This window comes from Berghia stephanieae, chromosome 8, assembly GCF_034508935.2.
Source record: "Berghia stephanieae isolate SIO BIC M18660-M18661 chromosome 8, UCSD_Bste_1.3, whole genome shotgun sequence".
Taxonomy (NCBI): domain Eukaryota; kingdom Metazoa; phylum Mollusca; class Gastropoda; order Nudibranchia; family Aeolidiidae; genus Berghia; species Berghia stephanieae.
This window is the reverse complement of record NC_088367.1, coordinates 38,283,297-38,307,429: the sequence shown is the minus strand read 5'-3', so window position 1 is coordinate 38,307,429 and position 24,133 is coordinate 38,283,297. Positions and strand designations below refer to the sequence as shown.

Genomic DNA, 24,133 nt, shown 5'->3' with positions numbered 1-24,133 from the left:
ACTATCATAATCATCACCATCATCATCATCATCATCGTAATAATAAAAATGACTATTTGTTGTTGATGATGATGATGATGATGATGATGATGATGATGATGATGATGATGATGATGATGATGATGATGATGATGATAATAATTATCCATACAGAATGACAAGTTCTGTCTTGGGTGAGTTTCAAATCCAACGTACCACATTACTGGTCATGTCCCACAGGACACCAACTTCATTCTGCAACTCCTCCTCCATGTCAACTACTTCGAGTTTACCATCTTCCATTTGTCCATCACTCTCCTCTGCTTTGATTATAACATTGCTCTGGTGATTGGAAAAATTAATAAAATAAACAAATGAATAAATTGACATTTTATAAATCAATTCAAAGTAATCTTAGATGGAATAAAGGAAGAAATCAATTAGTAAACACAGGCGGACTCCTAGTTAATTAGTTTTTAACTTTTCATAACCTCAAAAGGCGTTTACTATATACCATGTTAGAAAATGTAAAGTAAAATTAAGGTAAAAGTCATCTGAATGCCTTCCCATACCCTGGAAAAGACCAATTTGCTTAACTAAAGGACAAGAACAGAAATTCGCTGAAAGGGTCACGGTCCGGGGATCCGTGACCTGATGGAACGAAAGCGCAGCACCTCCTTGCTGGAAGGAGATGTACGAGGCTCAATCGTGAACTCAGTGAGCTTCATTACACATTGTCATTGTCTGGTAGAGCTCTTCCACATTATACACTATCAATCAGGGCATGGGTGTGGGGCTGGAGGTATTGCATGTGTATGTGTGTGTGTGTGGCTCAGTGTCAGCAGCAGCGACACTCACAGTCATATCGCATTTTGATAATTTTGTCATTTTGTGGCTTGCTGTGTGCCTGTGGTATGATGGGTGCGTATTAATATCGTAAATCATTGCAAACCCAGTCATGAAGGGGTTGAGGGTCAATCCTACAAGTTTTGTGGTGCTTGCAAAGAAGTGGAGGGGGGGGGGGGGGGGGGGAAGAGTTCATTTAATTGGACCAAGTTTAAGTAGTTATTATGTTTTATCCCTTGTACAATGTCAAAAATGAAACTCGGATTCAATGAAATTTTGGTTTTAATGAATATTGACCCCACATCCCATTGACTTTGTTGTTACGGAGATGCACCATATTACTATTATTATTACTTATTATTATTATTATTATAATTATTATTATTATTATTATTATTATTATTATTATTATTTATTTATTATTATTATTATTTTTATTATTTTATATATTATTATTATTATTATTATTATTATTATTATTATTATTATTATTATTATTATCATTATTATTATTATCACCTTCAACATTTTCATGACCGTTTGGATACACCACTTGCCACTATAGACCGTGTCTCCAATGCGGTCACCTCTCAGCAAATCCAAGTCTACATCCGATGGTGGGGCAGGATTTCCCACTGGTTCTGGGTCATCCTCTTTGTTGTCCAGGAAACTGTCCTCTAAAGATTAAAAAAAAATAATTTAAATATATATATAACTCATTGAAAAATCCGTCTATATGTTTCTTCTTCTAAAAAGAAAGAGATACCCAAACAATAGCCATAGTCAGCAACCTAAAGTGAGCAATTAGGGCTTAATGTCTTGCTCAAGGAGAAAAATAAAACCACCAAATCTCTTCTCCACAGGAAGCCAATGCAACAACTGCAAGACTGGAGTGATGTGATCTGACTTTTTTCAATTTGGTAACAATACGAGCAGCTTTATTTGAGTAGCTGCAGTCTTGCAATCAAGCTTTTTGGCAACCTGTAGAGGAGGGAGTTGCAATAGTCAAGTCTAGAGGTAATCAATGAGTGAACTAGCATTTTACATGCGTCTTCGTTAATAAGGTTCCTCATGTGTCCAATGAGGATGAGAAGGTAGTGGAAACAGAGACTAGGATACGTACTTCTACCAAATAATTTTATTCTTTTTATTCAGGGTATAAATTGTTTCCATATTTAAAATCATACTATAATTATGAGTATTATCTACCTTTGTCATTGATATCCTCTGCCATGCTTGACCTGATGCTTAATCACCTTTAACTAACCTGTCAGAATAAAAGAGATAATAAAATACACCAGACATTGAAAGTCCACCACATCACATGCAAAGATTGATTTCAAATGGGTCTCATGTCCCTCTTTATTTTGCCAGCTAGAGGGTGAGCAGTATTAACAAGTTCAATCCAAACAGATCGTACATCCACATTCACATAGTTTTTAAATTTTATAAATTGTGTGTGTGTGTGTGTGTGTGCGTACGTGTGAGCGCTTGTTACTATTACAGTCATACCTATTTGTTATTGTCTTGTCCACCAAAAGTGATACAACAAATTGACTGAACTTCACATACACAATCTGCTGATATAAGGCATGAAGAGGTAGAGGTGAGATAGGTGCTCAGCAACACAGTGTCGCATCTTGTTATAATAAATTCAAGTTAAGTTGAGCAAAGCAAAGACCGGATGAATGACAAGATTACAAAAATTGTGTCATGGCTGAGGATCTTTACATAACCTTACTTACTTCAAGAGTGAATGAGTTTATGGCTATAGGCAGTGACAGATGCTTATGAGGAAGCCTTACTGACAACTTTTATTGCATGAAAAGGAGATTTGATTCCATTTATGTAGCATGCAAATATTGAGGCATTGTAGAGCCCATGTAGCTTAGAGTGTCTCCATAGAAATGCTCTTCATAAATATGATCATCATTTATATTAATTTCCTTTAAATTTCAAAACAAAAAAAGGTAATTGACTATCTTCACTTTTATTTAAAGACTCCCAGTCAAGTCCATCTAAAATTAGAATTAGGGCAATTAAAAGACCATTCAATTTTTAAAAAATTCATTCTTCATATTTATTCATCTATGTTCCTTGCTTTCCAGTTTGAAGTAAGGACTTTTTCATTAAATAAAGGTTTTTATTGTTATATAACTAATCTAAAATAAATTTTTAAAAATAAAACTCCCTTTATTCCTCCCATAGGGGAAATTTATCTTTATGTTCTTTTCCAAGGATGACTGGAATGACCCAAGCATCAACCCCAGTGCAGCGTCACAAACTGAACTAGGGCAAGGTGACTTACTCAAGACCACAAAGCGCAGCGGGTATTTGAACTCGGCACCTTTAGGGTACTAAGCAAAGACTGTACCCTAATAATAATAAATGTCATTCACAGTGGTGTAAAACTGATTATGCAGAGTTGACCGCGAAATTTAAAATATTACAACAATCATCTAGGCTCTTATGGAGAGGTCTTCCGTAAGCTCCTCAAGCTACAGGAAACCTCAAGTATTCCATTATGTAACCCTGAGAAAAATTAAAACTAGTAGTACGTTTAACTAACCCTAAAAACAAATATTCTAGTTGGACCTTTTCTAAGACCTCTAACTAACCCTAATAGAAATAAAGATCCTCCAACTTCGAGCTTACTCTTCAATAGAAAAAAAAAACCTTAGGACTGCTTTGCATTCTACCTTTCAATACTTGACGACAAATGGCGCTATAAAACCAAAACAATGGTCAAATGATGAAATCTTAAATTTTCAATCAGCTATCAAGGTTTCTAGAGTTTTTCCTTTTATAAATGCTTCTATTATATTGACAAATTGAATAAATAAACGCCTGACAAAAGACCTACGAAGAAACTAAAAATACTGCAGTCCACTACGGATAATCGCAACTCTGTTAATTGCAACTTTCGATTAATCGCAACATTTCCCAAGAAACTGAATTAATTCTATATAAAAAAGTCACTGGTTAATTGAAGCAAACTTCGGTTAATCGCAATAAATTTTCGCTCTCAAAAGTGTTAAGTTGAAGAAATCAATCTAACAAAATATCATGATTAAATTTCATCATGGAAGAAATCATGGAAAAATCGAGAGTGAGCAGGATTTAATGCTACAGTAATGTGTCACCACTCTATTAGAGACAAAAGAGGCCGGGGCTTTGCAGTATAAGGTTGTGATGTCATCTGTGGCCATTAGATAGGATGCGAGGGGGTGAGAATAGTCTTTAAAACAGATAGACAATGACAGTTGTAAAGAGATACTGAGCGATATCCTTTGTTTTGGGAGTGACAACTGTGCATTGTGACCAATGAGTTTGGTGAGAGCTTTTATTGTCTCTCATCATGGCTAACTACTTGACTCTTACAAATTTGAGAAAAGAGTGAATGGTGATCCAATCCGAATAAGACGTCGACTGGTATTAAAGCTGCTTTTGCTTGACAAAATCTACACAGGGCTGTCATATGGTTTTTAATTCAATCTTATTGCTCACTCTGTGGTGGATTAAGAACAGTGTACAACAGGTTTGAGTTTACCATATATATGTGTAAAATGTTGCAATAGGGTATGGAAACTCAACTTCGGTTAATTGCAACTTCGGTTAATCGCGACATTTTCGCTGATCCAAAGGTGCTGCGATTATCCAGAGTGAACTGTAATTGAAAGTTGAAAGATGCAACCTGACTGGAGGGGCTTAAAGGAAGGCCTCCCCACCCCTCTTATGAGTTGCAAATGGGGAGAGGGCGATGTCAAAATTGTGAGGAATCATTAAATAGCATTCCCCACTCCCACATGAAAATTAACAAGGATTGGGTTTCGCTTCTCTCTTTTCTTTCTTGAGGAATGAGGGAGAAATTGAAAGCAATCCATTTTATTTGCATTAATTTATTATTTTGAATATTTTTACTGAGACGCAACACAAGAATCAAGAATGCCCTCGATCCTCACCAACTTGAGCGAGTTGAAGAACCTCTGATGATTGACTGTGTGTGTTTTTAATAATGAATTTGATCAATTTACAACACCAAAGGCGGCAAACTGGCCTATATCAATTTTTTCAAAGTTGTTTACTGAAATCCATGCTTGCCGCCATTGCTTATTTACAATGAGTTATGGTTTAAGTTAGAGTTCGTTTTCGCTCTCATTGCTCATGCTCTTTTTCTGATTTCTGAATTTTCTCCCACTACTGTAATTTATTTGAAGTAACTTCCCTTGATCTGCCCACTTGTTGTTTTGATTTATTTTGTTTTGTTTTTTGTTTTATTTGTTTCTTTTTGTTTTGTTATTTGGGGGTGGGGGGAGGGGGTTGTTGTTTTATTTGTATCTTTTTTCTTTTTTTTTGTTTTGTTCGTTTGTTTGCTTTTTTGTGGGTTTTTTTTTTTGTCTTTTGATGTTTTTTGGGGGTTTTTTTTTGTTTTTTTTTCAGACTTCAGACCAACGTGCACATAACCCAATTCATTATGGGCCCATTATTGTCGTGGAAATCTCAAAAAATGACACAAAATATTGTCCATTACAACAATGTTAAACCTGGCTTATAATTGCTTTCGGATGTCAGACTTACATATATATATATATATATATATATATATATATATATATATATATATATATATATATATATATATATATATATATATATATATAGAACAGTAAAGTTTGCTGCCCCAAACGTAAACAAAGGTCGAGAAGCACATGGCAAACCACATGTCCCTGTCTTGACAGCTCACGTTCCAATGTAAATAATAGAAAGAAAATAACCTTTAAAATTTGGCTGTTAGGTGGCAAAAGAAACACATATTCATAAATACTCGATCATGCATCAAATAATGTCTAGATATGGATATTTTATGGAACAAGAGGTAAAATTTATCAAAAGTTACGTCTATCTATTTTTAGACCAGACCAAATTATTGCGCTGGTATGAACAAAACGAGAATTATTCGGAGCCTGATTTTCAGAATAATTTAGTCTTATATTATTATTTCTGCAACTGTTAGATTTTATGTAAACATATTTTCAATACTGAAAGTGTATTGCCTACAACTCAAACTACAAAATTGGGAGACCTATATTGTGCGTAAATTATTCCGGTCCCTAACGGAAATCACTAGCAACTTGTTATTGTTTACGTTTGGGGCAGCAAACTTTACTGTTCTATATATATATATATATATATATATATATATATATATATATATATATATATATATTATATATATATATATATATGCTGCGCGCTTAGCCAAAAAAAAAATCACATCATTCGTCAGTCGGTACATATATAACGTACCAACACACACCATGTGTAACCTTAAACGTTCATAGTCTGATTGATGTAATTTAGTAAGTAGGTACTACTCATTTAAAAGGTTGGCTAAGAGCAATAACAAAGAACTGAGTGACGTCAACTTCGTTATTCTATATGCTCTCAAAAAATCGAAAATGTGGTTGCATTATCACTCACTCTCATTCATTCACTCATCCCTATGACGAAAGTCATCATTAGTGGCAAGTTAAAGACGGATTTATGACTGGAATGTTTCTTTTTCTATGAAATAGAAAAGCAACTCTATCTGCTTTGCATAGCATGTATCATGCACAACTTTTCAGATTTTAATCCTAACCTCCATCTGCCTTCACTCCCTAATATTTCACATATACTGAGCGTCAATTTAAACTGGTCAGAGATTAGCAGTCCATCAGTTTATTAGTTATAATTATGTAGCCACATTGACATAATACACAGTTGGAAAGTTGAGAGAATTCCAGGCGGAATATTATACGAATTTGAATAAGTTCCATACATGTTAACATGAAAAACAGCCAATATTTCACAGAGTGCAAAATTAAGCGCAAATGCACAAAGCTGAAGAACGCTTAACTCTTCTTATTGTCATTGTGTTTGTTTGTGTTTTTGTTGTTGTTTTTTTCCTCTTTATTTTTTTCTTCTTGAGTCAATTAAATTCATTTGAAAATTACATTGGACAAGAATATGCTGTGAACACTAACTACATTAATAAGCAATAAAAACTAAATTTTTAATTGGTGACTGACTACAACAATGTGACACAAACAATAACAATTTATCTTGTAAAGTTCCTTTCAATAACGGGTATACATATGTCCAGCTACCTCGCTACATTCGTGTACACAAGAACACATTGAATGTGTCAGTGCTTCAGTTCTGTTTTGAGGCATAACCAGTGGCGTGGCATGCTTAAAGTACAAGGTGGTGTCGGAAAAATCAGAAGAAAATGACTTAAGACATGCTATATTTGTAAATACAAAAGAAAGATAAAAATATACAGAAAAGACTTACTCAAATAAGTAAGAGGCGGTATTTACCATTTCTCAGTTTTATTTTATTTTAAATGCTATAATCCATTTTTTAAAAGATGGATGTGGTGCCAGGCACCAAATCAACCAATATAGCCACGCCCCTGGGTATAACCATGCATTATTCTTTCAAAATCTCTTGAATCTCCAAAACCGTTTGGATATTATTATTCAGTTTGCCAACTCGCTGACCTAACTCATCTCAAAATGAATGTGTTCGACGGGTGACATGCATGGCCTACTAGAGTTACGTCATGGTTACATTCCAAAGAGTAAGAGCCAGCAGTCAAAGCATTCGGTTGTCAGAAAATATGAATTCATTCTTACTACATGGGGTCTTGCGTTACTCTGCTAAAAGAATTGAAGTTCTCTATACAATAAGAACATATAATTTAGCATCTGCTTACGAAATAGATTCGAGTTTTTAGAAAATCGTGTTGAGGAAACAAGCCTTGAAGAACACTCACATTTTCTGAGGACTGTCTGGAATGAAGCATGCTCAAAGTTTGGCTGTTAAATAAAACCTGGGATCTTTTTGATGAAAGGAAAACGCGTTGGAAATAAATCAATGTCAGAATAACGAAATAAAAGAAATATCGGGAAAATTAATATAACATTGTAAACAAAAACGCTCAGAGACGTGCAAGGAAAGACAAAAGGATAGAGTTCAGTACTGAAGCAGAAGAAACAGCTGGCAAAAGAGACGTAAAAACATTGCACAGCATCACTATAACTCCTTCAGGTAAGAAAACGGCACTGGCAAGGACTGTAAAGGATGGAAATGGTGTACCTCTGACAACAAAAAATAGAAAGATAAATCGATTGATGGAACATTTCATGCAGAGAACTCCTAAAAAAAAAAGGAGAAATCTTGTGAAGATGTGGTGAAGTTGGCTGGAATGTCCTGGAAATAAATGAAGAAGAAGAAGAAGACAAAGAACAGAATACGTTGGAGAGAGTTTACTGTTGAATCCATATGTTCCACAAGGAATGTAAAGAATTGAATGATTTAACTGATGATGTTGCCTGAAAGCGGGCTCACAAGTTTGCCAGATGTACACGTGTGTTGTTATGGACCCCTCAGTGGAGTTTTATATCGCCCCTTACCACAAAGGACCTCTTCCATTCATTTAGCAGTGTAACTATCACCCACCTGCGCCATATTCTTTGCAGTCTATCAACAAACGAAAGTTTCAACTTGCTTTTGTCAGAGAAAAAAAAAACAACAACAACAACAACAAAAAAAAAACAAACAAAAAAACAACAAAAAAACACTGTCCTATTGGGGCGGGAACCGACGATTTTGAGCAACAGCCAGCGACATCTATATGAAGTCCTAGGCAACAGCCCATTGAAGCCTTACAGTCATGTGGTGTTCCTGGAGTAAAATGGATTTGTTTTCATACTAAAATGTGTTCTTGTGTATTTTAATTGTCGTTATGTTTTCGGCATAACGTCAAGTCTCTTCCCAATTAGGGATGTGGCCTACTTCGTTCCTTGTGAAAAAAGGACCTCTAAAAGGGAGGTACTGTTCGCATTTAATTGGATGCACGTAGACTCCGACGCCTTTACTATCCAAGCATCAACAACATCACACACAAAATGCAAATAGGACCCCGGGTTTCCTTCGATGAAATTTAAAGATTTAAAATCAACAAGCCTAAAATCATTGGCTTACAAGTCATTAGTTCGACCACAAGTTGAATACGCATGCACTGTTTGGAACCCACACACAAAACACCTTGTTGATAAACTGGAGGCAATACAGAGACGAGCCGCTCGTTTTGTTACGGGAAACTATGAGAAGCATCAAGTATGAACAGTATGATTGATCAACTTGAATGGAAGTCACTACTAACTAGGAGGAAAATAGCACGCCTGACCATTATGTATAAGATAAAGAACAACCTGGAGGTGATTTCAAATCCTGATCTCCAAACACCGACACGAAAGTCCAGGACTTCCCATATGGACAATTTCATCCCCCTGATATCCGCCAAAGACCTCCGAAAATTATCATTTTTTTAAATAATAGAAACATCATAGATTGGAACAGGGGCAGCAGTTACATCTGCGCCCACTTTAGATTTATTTACAGAGCTTCTTGATCACTGCTGAATGTTCACCTTAATGTTATTGTTCATGTCAAAATCTTCATGAATGAATGTGGACATTAAAGGAAGTTCAGATTCAGATGATTCGAGAATTGTTGATTTTTTACTTATTTTGAGCTGTCGATTTTTAACTCTCTTTTGTAGATTTGATAAAGGTAAAATAAAGTTTGTTAATCTTGTAGATCTTCAGACAATTCGTGTGGAATGTTTTTATCTTTTACATTATAGTCTGCATCTTTAAGTGTGACACTTTGTTAGGCGTTTAAACACTGACCAGTTTATATTGACGCTATTCGTCAATTCGTTTTCAAAAGAAATGATAACACAAGACATTTATTTTACTGATTTTTACCGTTTTCATCAAAATAAGTTGAAGCTCGGATTATATGTAACTAAATAAAGAATGTGTTTAGGTATATTATAGTCGTATTCTTGTCAAAGAAAACATTCTCAAACCACGGCATAATATTTTCCAATAATTCTAATAATTTGTATTCTGTTTCAACATTCAAGGCATTCATAAAATAGAAATTTAATTCAATTCCAATTCAATGGCGTACCCATGTTTTGATACCACTAATCAATGGTGATATTGAGAGAGAGAGAGAGAGAGAGAGAGAGAGAGAGAGAGAGAGAGAGAGAGAGAGAGAGAGAGAGAGAGAGAGAGAGAGAGAGAGAGAGAGAGAGAGAGGGAATTTTTCGTGTTGTTTGTTACCCAGAGAGAGCCTCAGATGCTGTTTTTCATTGCAACCAATAAGATCACGAGAAACCAATAACATTACTTCACGTGACCCACATGATCCATTTACAACATTCGCTCGGCCATCAGTTCAGTCAGTATTTCAACATCGAACTGTGTCGTGGTTATTTCTATTGGGATCTCTATCTCTCTGTATTCATTTGGGATTTTGTTTATTTGTCGATATATGTGATTCTGTTTATCATTAAGTATATTGTATATCGTTCTGTTTTTTTGGTTATCATAAGATGGAGGCAAGGAGATCAAGTGAAATAACAGAAAATAACATGGCGAGAGTCGCTGCCTCAGCTTCTGCCCCGAATCTTTCTACAAACGCAAACAGCGAATCGGAGTATTCTACTGATTCAGAGCCAGATTTCGTGGATACGCCCTTGAATGATGTTGTTCCCAGCTTTTCCTTTTCAGGATGCGGATTTTTGGGTGTTTATCATGTTGGAGTGGCTGCTTGTTTACGGGAACACACTGATGTTGTCAACAGACCTGAGATCAAGTTTGCGGGAGCGAGTGCAGGCGCTCTCGTGGCAACAACATTGTTGTGTGGGATGAACTTCGGTGAGTGGCATTATGTTAACGTTGGCTATCACTATCATCAGTGGCTGTGTTTCTTTGAGTTAAGTTAATCGGAGTCAGTAACTGATAGGAGTACATAGAATAAAATAAAATCATATAATGGCTATCCAAGTTGCCCCCAAGCTTCCTTCATTTTCATTGGCTGAAAAGGGGTCGACCCACTTGATCCACGTAACGTTACGTTTTGATATGTTAGCCTACGAGGGCACAACAAGAGATGAAGTGAGTAGAAGACAATTAGGGGAGGGCATCCGGGTCACCAAAAGGTCATCGATGCTTTAGGTTTTGAGAAGTCAGGTCATCGACGACTGAGAAGTTCCCGACCTCCACTTAGTTCTCGATGCTTTTCTCGTCTCGAGAATCTTGGTCGTCGATACTTCTCGTATTGAGTCCCGAGTCCCGAGTCTCGAGACTATACTGCGCGAGCGACGCACGCGTTACTAACAATGTGTACTATCTGCATTGTTCACCCCTCTCGTCGGCGATGATTCCAGCGAAGCTCGAGACTTTTTTGCGTCTCGATGCTTTTTTGAGTCTCTAGACTCAAAAAAGTCTCGAGCATCGCTCTAGTCATCGGTGCTTTCATTCAATACCTAGTCATTGGTATTGGGTATTGACGTTATATCATATTTTAAACAGCTAACAAAACACAAACGTCGTAAATAGATCAAAATGGTTATAGGTATCAATGTTTTATTATTATACAAAGTGAATTTATTTAATGTATTTTAAGTTTTAATACAAAAAAGCCATCCAAAGCTCAGTTGAAGTGCTACTTCTCGGGAATTCCCGACTTTTCCTTGGTCATCGAGTTCGGGAAGTTTTGAGTGTTGGTGGCCGATGACTTGAGGTATCATCGAGACGTCCGCTCGACACTAAAGACAATAGAGAATAAAAATTCACAGTTTGACCCGGTTTGACCACCGCGCAAGTTTTCAATTTGGCCAGTGCCACAAAGATGCTTTAGACCATCAACATAATAAAAATTACTTTGTCATTTATAGAATTGTCCTTAATCAACTTTAGTTTCTTTTTGGCTGCCACTGTGCTTGAGAGTTATAGATGGCATTGGCTTGGGGCAAGAAGCCCATACACACAGGATACAGAATACGCACTAAGCCTCGTTTTGTAAGGGCCTAAGATTTCTACTTTCTCTTTCTCATCCTATGCTTGATAGGCATGGCGTGTTTTGATGAAAGTCTGTTAAATTTGATCTTATTCCCTTTTTAGAGTGATTTTTATGAAATGATTCTTATTTCCACAGCATTCTAACATTTCAGGATTAATTTATTTGTGATTTCTAATAGGATTTAGTATAAAATGGGGAGGAAGTGCTCAGTCGTAAATTGTCGAAGTGGATATCGTCCCACTCGCGATAATCCACCATCGGCACCAGATGAAAAGATTTCTGTTTATCGTTTTCCATCTGACGATGAAACAAAAAGGCTTTGGATTTCACGTCTGCCCAATGTATTGAAATTTGAGGATGTGATTGATAACATGGGCGTGTGTTCTTTACATTGGCCGAAAGACACTGAAATGATTCGAACCGTTGGAAGAGCCTTTCGACCTGCTAATCCACTTTTTTCTATTTTCCCTAACGTTCCAAAATCTTGTATCCCTCTACAGGCTGGCAGACATACTTCTCGTACAACAGACAGAGCAACAGCAGAGTCGAGAGCTATTGTCATTGATGAAATGGCTGAATTTCGTGCAAGAGATTCGCTTGATGGAAAGGATTTTCATGAACGCTTTATTAACATGATTCTTGACCATCCTGCAGGAGGTGTTGTTGGATTTGAGAAGACAAGAGGGCTCTACACTTTCTGTAGTATACGTAGAGATGGTCCAATTTGTGATTTTTCTATGTTTTTAAATATTTTATCTTCCTCAGGTTCTCTGGCTTTATCATTTGAATGCTACAAGGGTGTCAGAAAAATAAAGAATTATCCAGACTTTATTTCTAGTGACAAGCAAGTGAAGTGTTGGAGTGGGCTTGATGCACTGATTAAGTATGTCATTTCAAATGATGAAGATGTTCCACAGGTGAAATTTTTACAACGTAATGTTCACATTCTTAATGCCTCTAAAAATAAACGCATTTACTCCACAGAGGACCTTTTTACTGCTTTTACTTGGTATTCGTTGTCTCGTTCTCTTTATTCACAGCTTAGGAATTATTTACAATTACCATCCATTTCTACTTTACAGAAAATTACTGCTGTCAGCAAAAATATGAGTGATGCAGCTTTATTTACCTCTATTTTCAAGAGCATCAGTGAGCGCAGCCGGGGATGTATATTGATTGTGGATGAAATTCACACCAAAGCCTCTTTGTCGTATCGTGGTGGTGAAGTCTTTGTTTATGCTCATGATTATCCTGACAGAGCAGCTACAACAATGCTTGGTGATATGTTTTTTTTGGTTCAAAATCTTTCCTTGCCAGACTTGTTCCGTGTCATTCATTAACTTCTGAATTTCAATTTCAACAGGTTGCTGAAGTCATTACAACTGTAGAGGAATGTGGAGGAAATGTTGTCGCCATTGTATGTGATAATAATAGAGTAAATCAGTCTTTTTTTCAGAAATTTGACAAGGATGATGAGCAAAAGCCTTGGATTGCTAAATCCCCAGTCTCAACTAATCACAAACCTCTTTTTTTATTTATGATCCAGTTCACCTGTTAAAGAACATGCGTAATAATTGGATTTCAGAAAGAACTGGTACCATTGCTTTTTCTCCTTTAAATAGTCCTGACCCCGCAGACAAGAAGATTGCTAAATGGTCGGATTTGATCGCACTATATGATCATGAAACATCTGAATTTTCATTGCGCATGTCTAAATTAAATAATGTTTGTCTTAGGCCTTCTAACATTGAAAAGCAGAAAGTTTCTCTTGTTCTTGATGTCTTTTCAGAAAAAAAAACAAGTGCAGCCCTCAAGTCTTCATCAGCTTCGACACAGTCATGGAAAGATACGGCTATATTCATTGATAATGTGATATGCTTATGGAAAGTTTTTAATACAAAAGATCCTCTCCGACAGACTCGACTTCGAGATCCTGACAGGGCAGTAATCAGGGATGAGGAGCATCACCAGCTGGATATTCTGAACTCATGGGCAGATATCGCATTACGTCTTACTCCACTTTCTAATCCTCGTATGCATTCTCTTACAGCAGATACAGCCAAGGCTCTCTTCTGGACATGCAGGTGCTTTATTGATTTGGCAAATTTTCTCTTGTCCTCAGATAACAGTCTCCATCATGATTATGTCTCTATTGGTTTTTTTCAACAGGATGATATTGAAAGCCATTTTGGCCACTAATGCAGATCAGCAGGGTGTAACTATTACGTTTCAGTAGAGAATGCCTCACATACCAATACCATTGATCGTGCCAAGCTCATGCTGGAAAGCATGACAACAGATGTTGATTACAGTGGAGCACCGCATGCTTGTAATTTATGTGACCTTCCATTTTCTGACAATGATATTTGCTTTTAGATTCACTTCCAGACTTTCCTAGTAATCTGTCAACTGATGAGACAATGCCTCTTTTTATAATGCAGGTTATATTGCATCAAAACAACCGATCTCCAAGGTAACATGTCATCGTTTCCCACTGAGACTACTTGTTTTACAGCTACGCTTTCTCGTGGTGGTTTGAGCTGCCCTTCAGAAGGACTTTTTCAATTTGTTCTCTTGTGTTTTGGATTTTTCAGACAGACAGCGGAGCTATCATATAGACGTAGATATCTCAATTTGTTCAAAGAATTTTCTCGTTTTTTCAGATTGGACTGTTCCATACCAGACGCTGCAATTTGAAGACTCGTTAATATTTTGCTAAAGAATTATTGCAGGGAAAATGTGGAGGATAGAAATGTTGAGCGGAATGCAAGGAAGATAAGAAAGCTGACATCAACATAAAACCTCATTATCCCCCCCCCCCCCCCCCCCCAATGTAAATTTTTATGTCCATGAATGTGAATACTAATTCTCGACTTTCAGAGACACTTTCAAATAATTTTCTCCTTATATCCTCAGAATTATATTACTTTACAGGGCCATGTATGTATTTATATGTATTTATTTAGGAAGTGGTTATTCAGTATCAGATACTGAATAGTGCTTTGCCACTATTCAGTATCCATAAGGAACTCTTTTTTATAGAGAGAGTGAAAAGTACGACAATCTCGGTTGAACTGCTGACCTACTTCCAGATTGAACACGTGCAGTAACTGACAGCCCGATTCAAAGTTGTAAAAATATTTTGATCGAAATTTTTAAATTTCTGCTATCGTGCAATTAACATAGTTCAAAATATCAAAATAAGAGAGGCAGTCAAATACATTTTTTAATGTCTGAATAGACATGATTAAATGTCTCTAAAAGTTCAGTGACACCATGGCATGGTGGATATAAGCTGTTTGACTCTGAGCTTAAGGTTCGAGAGTTCAAATCCCTGTACGGGTAACTTTTTTTTTTTTTTCCCAATATTTTTTAAAAATTCCTTCTGTCTATTTATATTTTTAAAACTTTTGTTTTAATAATTTTATTTGCTTGAAATATACTTTAATGTTGATAATATACTATTGTTCTTTTATTATTATTATTATTATTATTATTATTATTATTATTATTATTATTATTATTATTATTATTATTATTATTATTATTATTATTATTATTATTATTATTACTTACTATTATTATTATCGTTGTTGTTGTAATCGTCATCATCGTCATTATTATGATTATGGTTATGATTTTTTTTTTAATCAAGTAGTTGGAGTAATTTAATCATTTATCGATTTATTACGAATATCTTTTATGTGTTATCATCGCGTTGTTGTTTTTCATTATTGTGCTCTTCTATTGTTTATTACTTTTTAAAATCTTGCTTTTTTCTGTTGTTGTTGTTCTCCTTGTTGTTGATGTTTGTTTGTTTGTTTTGTCATCTAAGACAAACCCGATTCATTATAAATTCATTTTTAATTGAGCGATGTACTTCCGAGAATTACTTGCCGTATTATATTGAAATTTACATGACAATAATAATAATAATAATAAAAAATAATAATAATAATAATAATAATAATAATAATAATAATAATAATAATAATAATAATAATATATGATAATGATAATAATGATGATGATAATAATAATAATAATAATAATAATAATAATAATAATAATAATAATAAATAATAATAATAATAATAATAATAATAATAATAATAATTTAAATAGATACTGAATATTAGACTACAATGGACATCTATTTACTGAATACACGTGGTATTTTTATGGATGTTTCTTTTTTTTACGAAACCTGCCGAAACCCGACAAAGTTATGGGAAGTAGGCAGCAGTGGGGAGTGAACCTGGACTCAGGGAAGTGTACACCATTGGGGAGTGAACCTGGGACTGGGTTTCGTTTTTAAAAAAAAGCAATTACTTTTTTACGAAACCCGCCAATATCTGACAAAGTTATGGAAGAAAGTAACAGTGGGGGAGTGAACCCGAGACTATGGTTTTTCGGCGGGTTTTGGCAGGTTTCGTAAAAAAGTAATTGCTTCATTCTCGTCTGGTACCCAACTCCCATAGTTCGGCTTCATTTCCCACTGGTATCCATCTTCCATAGTCCCAGGTTCATTTCCACTGATTTCCTCTTTTCACAGTCCCAGGTTCACTCCCAACCGGTGTGCACTTCCCTGAGTCCCGGTTCATTGCCCAATGGTGCCCACTTCCCATAACTTTTGACAATTTCGGTAGGTTTCGAAATAAAAGTACATTCTGAGCTCACTGTCCACTGGTATCAGCCTCTCGCAGTCCCGGTTCAATCCTCATCGGTGTCCAAATCCCAGATTCACTCCCCACTGCTGCCTGCTTCCCATAACTTTGTCGGCTTTTGGCGGGTTTTGTAAAAAAGTAATTCCCCTCCCCCTTGGTATTGCTTTTTTACAAAATCCAGAGTCCCAGGTTCAATTCCCACAAGTGTACACTTCCCTGATTCTCAGGATCACTCCCACTGTTGCCTACTTCAATAACTTTGTCGGATATTGCCAGGTTTAGTCGGGTTTTGTAAAAAAGTAATTGCTTTTATGTGAAACTCGCTGAAACCCGCCGAAAACCAGAGTCTCAGGTTCACTCCCCACTGGTGTACACTTCCCTGAGTCTCAGGTTCACTCCCCACTGTTGCCTACTTCCCATAACTTTCTCGGATATTGCCAGGTTTTCGTCGGGTTTCGTAAAAAAGTAATTACTTTTATGTGAAACTCGCTGAAATCCACCGAAAACCAGAGTCTCAGGTTCACTCCCCACTGGTGTACACTTCCATGAATCTCAGGTTCACTCCCCACTGTTGTCTACTTCCAACAACTTTGTCGATATTGCCGGGTTTCGTAAAAAAGCAATTGCTTTTATATGAATCTCGCTGAATCCCGACGAAAACCAGAGTCTCAGGTTCACTCCGCACTGGTGTATATTTCCATGAATCTCAGGTTCACCCCCCACTGTTGCCTACTTCAATAACTTTGTCAGATATTGCCAGGTTTCGTCGGGTTTCGTAAAAAAGTAATTGCTTTTATGTGAAACTCGCTGAAATCCGCAGAAAACAAGAGTCTCAGGTTCACTGCCCAGTGGTGTACACTTCCATGAATCTCAGGTTCACTCCCTATTGTTGCCTACTTTCAAAATCTGTCGGATATTGCCGGGTTTCGTAAAAAAATAATTGCTTTTATGTGAAACTCGCTGAAATCCGTCGAAAACCATAGTCTCAGGTTCACACCCGACTGGTGTACACTTCCCTTAGTCTCAGGTTCACTCCCCATTATTTGCCTACTTTCCATAACTTTGCCATATTTTGTTGGGAGATGGCGCATTTCGTAAACAAAAAGTAATTGCTTTTTTTTTTTCAAAACCCGCCGACACCCAATCACAGGTTCACTCCCCACTGGTGTACACTTCCCCGAATCTCAGGTTCACTCCCCACTGTTGCCTACTACCCATAACTTTCTCGGATATTGCCAGGTTTTGTCGGGTTTCGTAAAAAAGTAATTGCTTCTTTATGAAACTAGCTGAATCCCGCCGAAAACCATAGTCTCAGGTTCACTCCCCACTTGTGTACACTTCACTGAGTCTCAGGTTCACTCCCCACTGTTGCCTACTTCCCATAACTTTGTCGGATATTGCCAGGTTTTCGTCGGTTTTCGTAAAAAAGCAATTGCTTTTATATGAAACACGCTGAAACCCGCCGAAAACCAGAGTCTCAGGTTCAGTCCCCACTGGTGTACACTTCCCTGAGTCTCAGGTTCACTCCCCATGTTGCCTACTTCCCATAACTTTCTCGGATATTGCCAGGTTTTTGTCGGGTTTCGTAAAAAAGTAATTGCTTTTATGTGAAACTCGCTGAAATCCACCGAAAACCAGAGTCTCAGGTTCACTCCCCACTGGTGTACACTTCCATGAATCTCAGGTTCACTCCCCACTGTTGTCTACTTCCAACAACTTTGTCGGATATTGCCGGGTTTCGTAAAAAAGCAATTGCTTTTATATGAAACTCGCTGAATCCCGCCGAAAACCATAGTCTCAGGTTCACTCCCCACTGGTGTACACTTCACTGAGTCTCAGGTTCACTCCCCACGCTTTGCCTACTTTCCACAATTTTGCCGCATATTGTCGGGTTTCGTAAAAAAAGTAATCTCCCCCCCCCCTATTTTGTTATTGCTTTTTTACAAAACCCAGAGTCCCAGGTTCACTCCCCACTGGTGTACACTTCCCTGAATCTCAGGTTCATCCCCTCCTCCCCCCCCCCCCTACACACACACGCACACACACACACACGCTGCTGCCTACCTCCCATAACTTTGTCGGATATTGCCAGGTGTCGTCGGGTTTCGTAAAAAAGTAATTGCTTTTTATTACGAAACCCGCCGAAACCCAGTCCCAGGTTCACACCCCACTGGTGTACACTTCTCTGAGTCCCATATTCACTCCCACAGCTTCACTCTTCCCATAACTTTGTCAGGTTTCGGAAAAAAAACACCGTATTATAGTGCAAAACCACTATTCAGGTCAGATACTGAATAGTGCAAAACCGCTATTCAGTATCTGATACTGAATAGTGCAAAACCACTATTCAGTATCAGATACTGAATAGTGCAAAACCACTATTCAGTATCAGATACTGAATAGTGCAAAACCACTATTCAGTATCAGATACTGAATAGTGCTAGCCATTTATTTATTAAAAAAAAACAACAACAACAACAAAAAAAACAACCTTAATGCGGCCACATTTTGAATGTGACGGTCACAAGCCCGTTAAACACAGAGTGAGGTACAAATTGTATCATGAAATGGAATCATCTGGATTATTCTTCCATTGGATTAAGATTGAGGTGAATTTCTTATTTGGATAAATATTTCTGAGGATTAATTTGTGGTTGTGATATTCATGACATGTAAGTAGACACCCTTAGATTTGGGTATTTTTTCCTTTCTTTTTCTTACTTGACTACTTGTCAAGTTGTATTCCAACAATGTGAATAATAGCATTTCTATCCCTCACAACTATTTACTCTAAGTTAGATTAAAAGTACATGTCAATGCTAATGGAGAATATGAACTAACAAACAATTAAAATATTATCTTAGAAATAAGTAGTAATCGTGTCATGATAATCATCCTCACTATTATTATTATTATTATTATTATTATTATTATTATTATTATTATTATTATTATTATTATTATTATTATTATTATTATTATCTTATTATAATTTTAAAATTATTATTATTATCATCATAATCATAGAAATAGAAGTATTCAGGTTTTATGGGGTTCCTTCTTGATAGTTCGTACTGTTTACAAAATAATAACTAGGTATCAATTTGCATTGCCCTTAATTAACCCATGTGTGATTTAAGCACATATAATCAAGTTTACCTATAATCAGAGTAATATTTATTTAAACTAGAATCATGAAAAATATAATTTCTCAATAAAAATTGTTGTAGAGAAGCATTTTTAAAAAGCGTTTTAAACGTTTCGTCATTCGTACAGATTCATTGAGGGCCAGTTTTTAGGCCCCCAATAGAAGCGAGTCTCTTCCGGATTATGTGACCTATTGTCTGTTCACCTGGGCTTGGGGTGATGAATGGCGATCATTTCATTATCGCTTGTGATAGGGGCAGGGGGGGGGATTTGGAAATGGCTGTAAATTGTAAAAGAATATTGCCAATAACGATCCGCGATTCATTGGTATTAATTATTATTTCACTAATTAAAACTGTTTGGATCCTTGTTACCGCAACAAAAAACTAATATAGGGAAAGGTTTACCATAGGCTGGTAATGAACATCCATTATAGTTATAGTTTAAAATTGCCTATTTTGCTTCCTTTTTATACTAGCAATGATCAATGTCAATATCTTTCAGTCTCAGGATTATAGATTTTTGATCATTTTCAGCCACCTGGTCCCCGATTACGCTTAACATTAACATCGCCTGGTTGTCACCAAACGAGACTGAGATCTGATACACACACACACACACACACACACACATATATATATATATATATATATATATATATATATATATATATATATATATATATATATATATATATATATATATATATAATATGTATATTTATATAATCTTGAGCTTGTAATAGAGCGCAATATCCACTAAACACGCTCAAATTACTTTACAAAGGATCCCTGACCAACAGCAACACGTAAAATGTGGGACGAGACATGACGCCTGTTAGGCGATATTACATTTTTTCCCCCGACAACGCTGTTAACGGCCAGTACGGTGAGAGATATGAATAAAGAGCCTTTTCCAAGGAGTCGAACTATGCGCCGATTAAGGCTCGATCCGAAAGCGAGTGTCATACCACAGGGCTCCACAAATTAAAGATATTTGTTTTTGCAAAAATAAAACCAAAACGAATTGTTGTTTTTATTATTAATTGTTGTTGTTGTTATTATTATTATTATTATTATTATTATTATTATTATTATTATTATTATTATTATTATTATTATTATCATCATCATTATCTTGCGCGATATCACTTTTTAAAAATATAATAGACCTGCATGTGTGCCGACAATTGTCGGTTTTCCGACAATCACGGCCGTTGCGATCTCCCGGATCACTTATTTTTTTATTGCTAAAGTAATCTGATTGCGTGTGACGTCAATTGTCGGAGTGTCGGCGATCCCCAACTCGACCGGCGGTGAGCACTCAAGTGCCGACGAATGGGCGTCGGATTGCCGACAATATTGTCGGCACTCTCAAGCGCTCGTTCGGCAATTATCGGGAAACTTCGCTAGTGTCCGATTTGACCGCAACTCTTCACTGTCTGAAAAACGAGAAGTGTGTCCATATAATTGAGCTTGCGTAGTTCGTTAACTTTCGTTTTCATACTTTCGGTATTCCATTCAAGTAACTTTTGTTTTTCAATTGAACGTTGCTACATTTCAATTTTATACTCTATCAATCAACTTTCTGGATTTGTCGTTGTATATTTTACATTATTTTTTTGTTATCATGCCTGAACAATTCTTTGACCGTTCGTCGGATCTGAAGTCAGTTGAGAATGGTGTTCGAAATCTATTCAAATGGGATCTGGAAGAGAAAGACTGCACCGATGATTTTCTCTCGGAGTACGTGAGAAAGCCAGCACAGCCGGGTGCTGCATTTTTAAATTTATTTCTTTTTTTTTGCCAGTGGATTAAAGTCTAATGATTGGGATGGTTATTGCTCTTTAGAGATAAGATCAATTATTCCAGGTTAAAAACTACTGTGGGGGGTCCGATTACGGTGGCAAAGGAAAATCATTCATGTCATAAAGAGGCATTCTCAAAGTGAAAGTGAGTAACACAAGTACAAGAGAAAAAAAACAACTCAGTTGTTGCAGCTGTTTTCACTGCTGAGACAGAGTCTCGTCTTCTCTCCAAGCTTCACAAGGAACTCACTCAACCCTAGCCCTAACTGAAACTGATTCCAGTCTGTAGGTAGACAGGTGCCGATTAGCCATTGGACAAGTGAGCGCAACTTTGGGTTAAAATTTGAATAACACAATTTCACATAATCACTGTTGCATTATTTTTCACAGTATATGAACGGCTCTGGTATCATTTTAAAGGGCAGAGATCAAGATTTCTTTTGATGTGATAGAAATCAATGTTGACATATTGTATCCAAAATTATAATTTGATAAAAATAACGTCATTTTAAAACTTTTGAAATCTTTTTCAAAATTGAGAAAATAAAAGAGAAGGCATCTAGATAATTCATTTGTCTATGTCTATATCAAATTTCATAAAGATTGAAGACAGTGCAGTATGTTTAATGTTGACCACAAGTGATCAACCCTCTTTTTTTCTATGCTAAAATCCCGTTTTAATCAGTAGTCACCTTATCGAGAGGCTGTCCAGTGGGGGAATTCTCAATCAATTTTGAGCTTTTTGTAAGAGTAAATTTAGAGTAAAATCATTATAACTTTGGAACCGTTTATCCTAGATCCTAAAGTAAGGTATCTTATTAAATGGTTTTTAAAGGCCTATCTGTCTATGTAAAAAAATAATTATAAATTTTTATTTTTGAAAAAATATCAAACTACCGCTCTACCTCCATGCTGTCCCTTCTCCCTATAAATTTTGGGTACTTTTTAACATTTTACAATAAATAGGACAATCCAAAAGAAAAATGTATATGACTAAATACTGAGTTATAAAATAAAAGATCTCGTAATGCGATATGTGTGAAAAAGTTCAGACAATTTGGTCAGGACTCACATGCAGGTCTAATATAACTAGTGGAGGATCTGCAGTATTTTCGGGGAAATAAAGACTATTACAAACATACACTCATCTATTTTACTTATTATACTATCATATTGTGGAAATTAACATAGGTCGAGACGAATCTTTTAAGCCACCAACAGTCAAAATCAGTTAGGTATAAAATGTACCGGTACGCGAAAATGAAGTTGGCAATAGTGCAGCGGCGAGATAGCGATTCCCAAGCCGATCTATGCACGAGCGAGAGGGACGCTATAAAAAAAAAAAAAAAAATATATATATATATATATATATATATATATATATATATATATATATATATATTATATATATATATATATATATATTTTTTTTTTTTTTTTTTATTTATGTATATATTTTTATTTATTTCTTACAATGTATGAAGGCTGTATTCAAGAGCTGTGTTTTTTGGGTTTTTTAAAAATCCCAGACCATCTTATCTAATGACCCTCTTGATTAGTATCAATTATATTAGTTGGATTTAATTTCAACTTGTTAGATGTTGTTCAGGCAATGTAATGATTTAAGAGCAAGGTTTTCTTTCATTCTTCAAATCGCTTGTGACCCCCTGTTGAGTGCTTTGAGTACATGTAGTCGGTATCAAAACAAAGTAATAATTTATATCAATAATTATCTATCGGTGTAGTAGATTCGGCTGTGCTGTTTTCTCAATATCTTTCTGACACATCTAGATATTGTAATATTATCGGGTTTCCACCCTAATTTCCAGTGAGATAACCTTCTGTCAAACAGAAATATTTGACTTTATCATTGATTATAATCAAGATAGCAATGCGATATTTATGTGATTCAGCACACTTCCAAGATAAGATATTGTGATCAATACAATGTTCATTGCCACCAACCTCAATATCGTGCTTCTTTGTAAACATAAATCTAGCTAGTAAGAAACTTGTCACAAAAGGATACTTATATTTTTCATCTCGGTTGATGAGAAATTGTCTCGTGTGTGTAGCCGATGTGTTATGTTACATTTAGAGCAAATGCGATAACTACTGACTGCTACCTTGTATTTGATGATTGATCATCGTTTATAATACGAATGGTCAGTTGTGTAAATAAAATCTAGGTCAGGGAAGTTTTTAAAAAATTATTTGGCAAACAACGGGTGTTGTATAGGACACCAGAAATCGACACATAAACCATTGTCTATAATATTGGCTCTTCTTCTTCTTCTTCTTCTTCTTTTTCTTCTTATTCTCCTCCTCCTCCTCCTCCTCCTCCTCCTCCTCCTCCTCCTCCTTCTTCCTTTTTTAAATTATCCATGTCAAAGAATAAGATGAATACGTTTTACCCCAACTCCGTTTGGGTTACTTCACTGACAGGGTCAAATGCAAATTTGTTGATATAGTGACATTGTAATAGTATGTATAATATTATTTGAGCGTGTCTCTCTCGATGTTTGTTTGTCTTTCTGGACTTGATACATCCATGGATAGATTGCTTTTTGAGATCTACATCTTTTTCTCTGGCGCTCGTAAGTCAAGCGCAGCTAAACATGAGGCATTTTTTTCCTTATTCTTTTCTCGTGCTGAAATAACATAAAAATCCCGTAAAAAGAAAAAGAAAAGAAATCACACTCTTGAAAACGATATTATCTTACTGCCTCCCGCCCCACTTATTTTATGAATGCCCTCAATA

General features: G+C 36.0%; 2 protein-coding genes across 13 annotated transcripts in view; one reads left to right on the top strand and one right to left on the bottom strand.

Annotated features, from left to right (window-relative positions):
* The window catches only part of LOC144978625 (uncharacterized), a 70,302-nt gene extending 65,273 nt beyond the window's left edge, over window positions 1-5,029 (bottom strand). For 2 of the 6 annotated variants that reach the window (XR_013646555.1, XM_078924924.1), the window contains exons 1-4: window positions 4,788-5,029; window positions 2,035-2,092; window positions 1,345-1,502; window positions 196-321 (exon numbers count right to left, since the gene is read on the bottom strand). Coding sequence is in view for 3 of the 6 variants with exons in the window: in XM_078924924.1 (XP_078781050.1) it covers window positions 196-321; window positions 1,345-1,502; window positions 2,035-2,059 (309 nt within the window). In the remaining 3 variants the exon portion in view is untranslated. Of the gene's footprint in view, window positions 1-195; window positions 322-1,344; window positions 1,503-2,034; window positions 2,093-2,337; window positions 2,406-4,787 lie in introns of all 6 variants that reach the window. The other 4 variants (XR_013646556.1, XR_013646557.1, XM_078924925.1 and 1 more) reach the window with 4 other exon arrangements.
* Window positions 5,030-10,098: 5,069 nt separating this feature from the next.
* LOC144978624 (uncharacterized) overlaps window positions 10,099-24,133 on the top strand; it is a 35,181-nt gene continuing 21,146 nt past the window's right edge. For 3 of the 7 annotated variants that reach the window (XM_078924919.1, XM_078924917.1, XM_078924918.1), the window contains exon 1: window positions 10,099-10,604. In XM_078924919.1, coding sequence (XP_078781045.1) covers window positions 10,280-10,604 — 325 coding nt within the window. In that variant the 5' untranslated portion in view covers window positions 10,099-10,279. Of the gene's footprint in view, window positions 10,605-11,779; window positions 11,821-18,929; window positions 19,091-19,961; window positions 19,982-20,678; window positions 21,311-24,133 lie in introns of those variants that run through there. The other 4 variants (XM_078924921.1, XM_078924922.1, XM_078924923.1 and 1 more) reach the window with 4 other exon arrangements.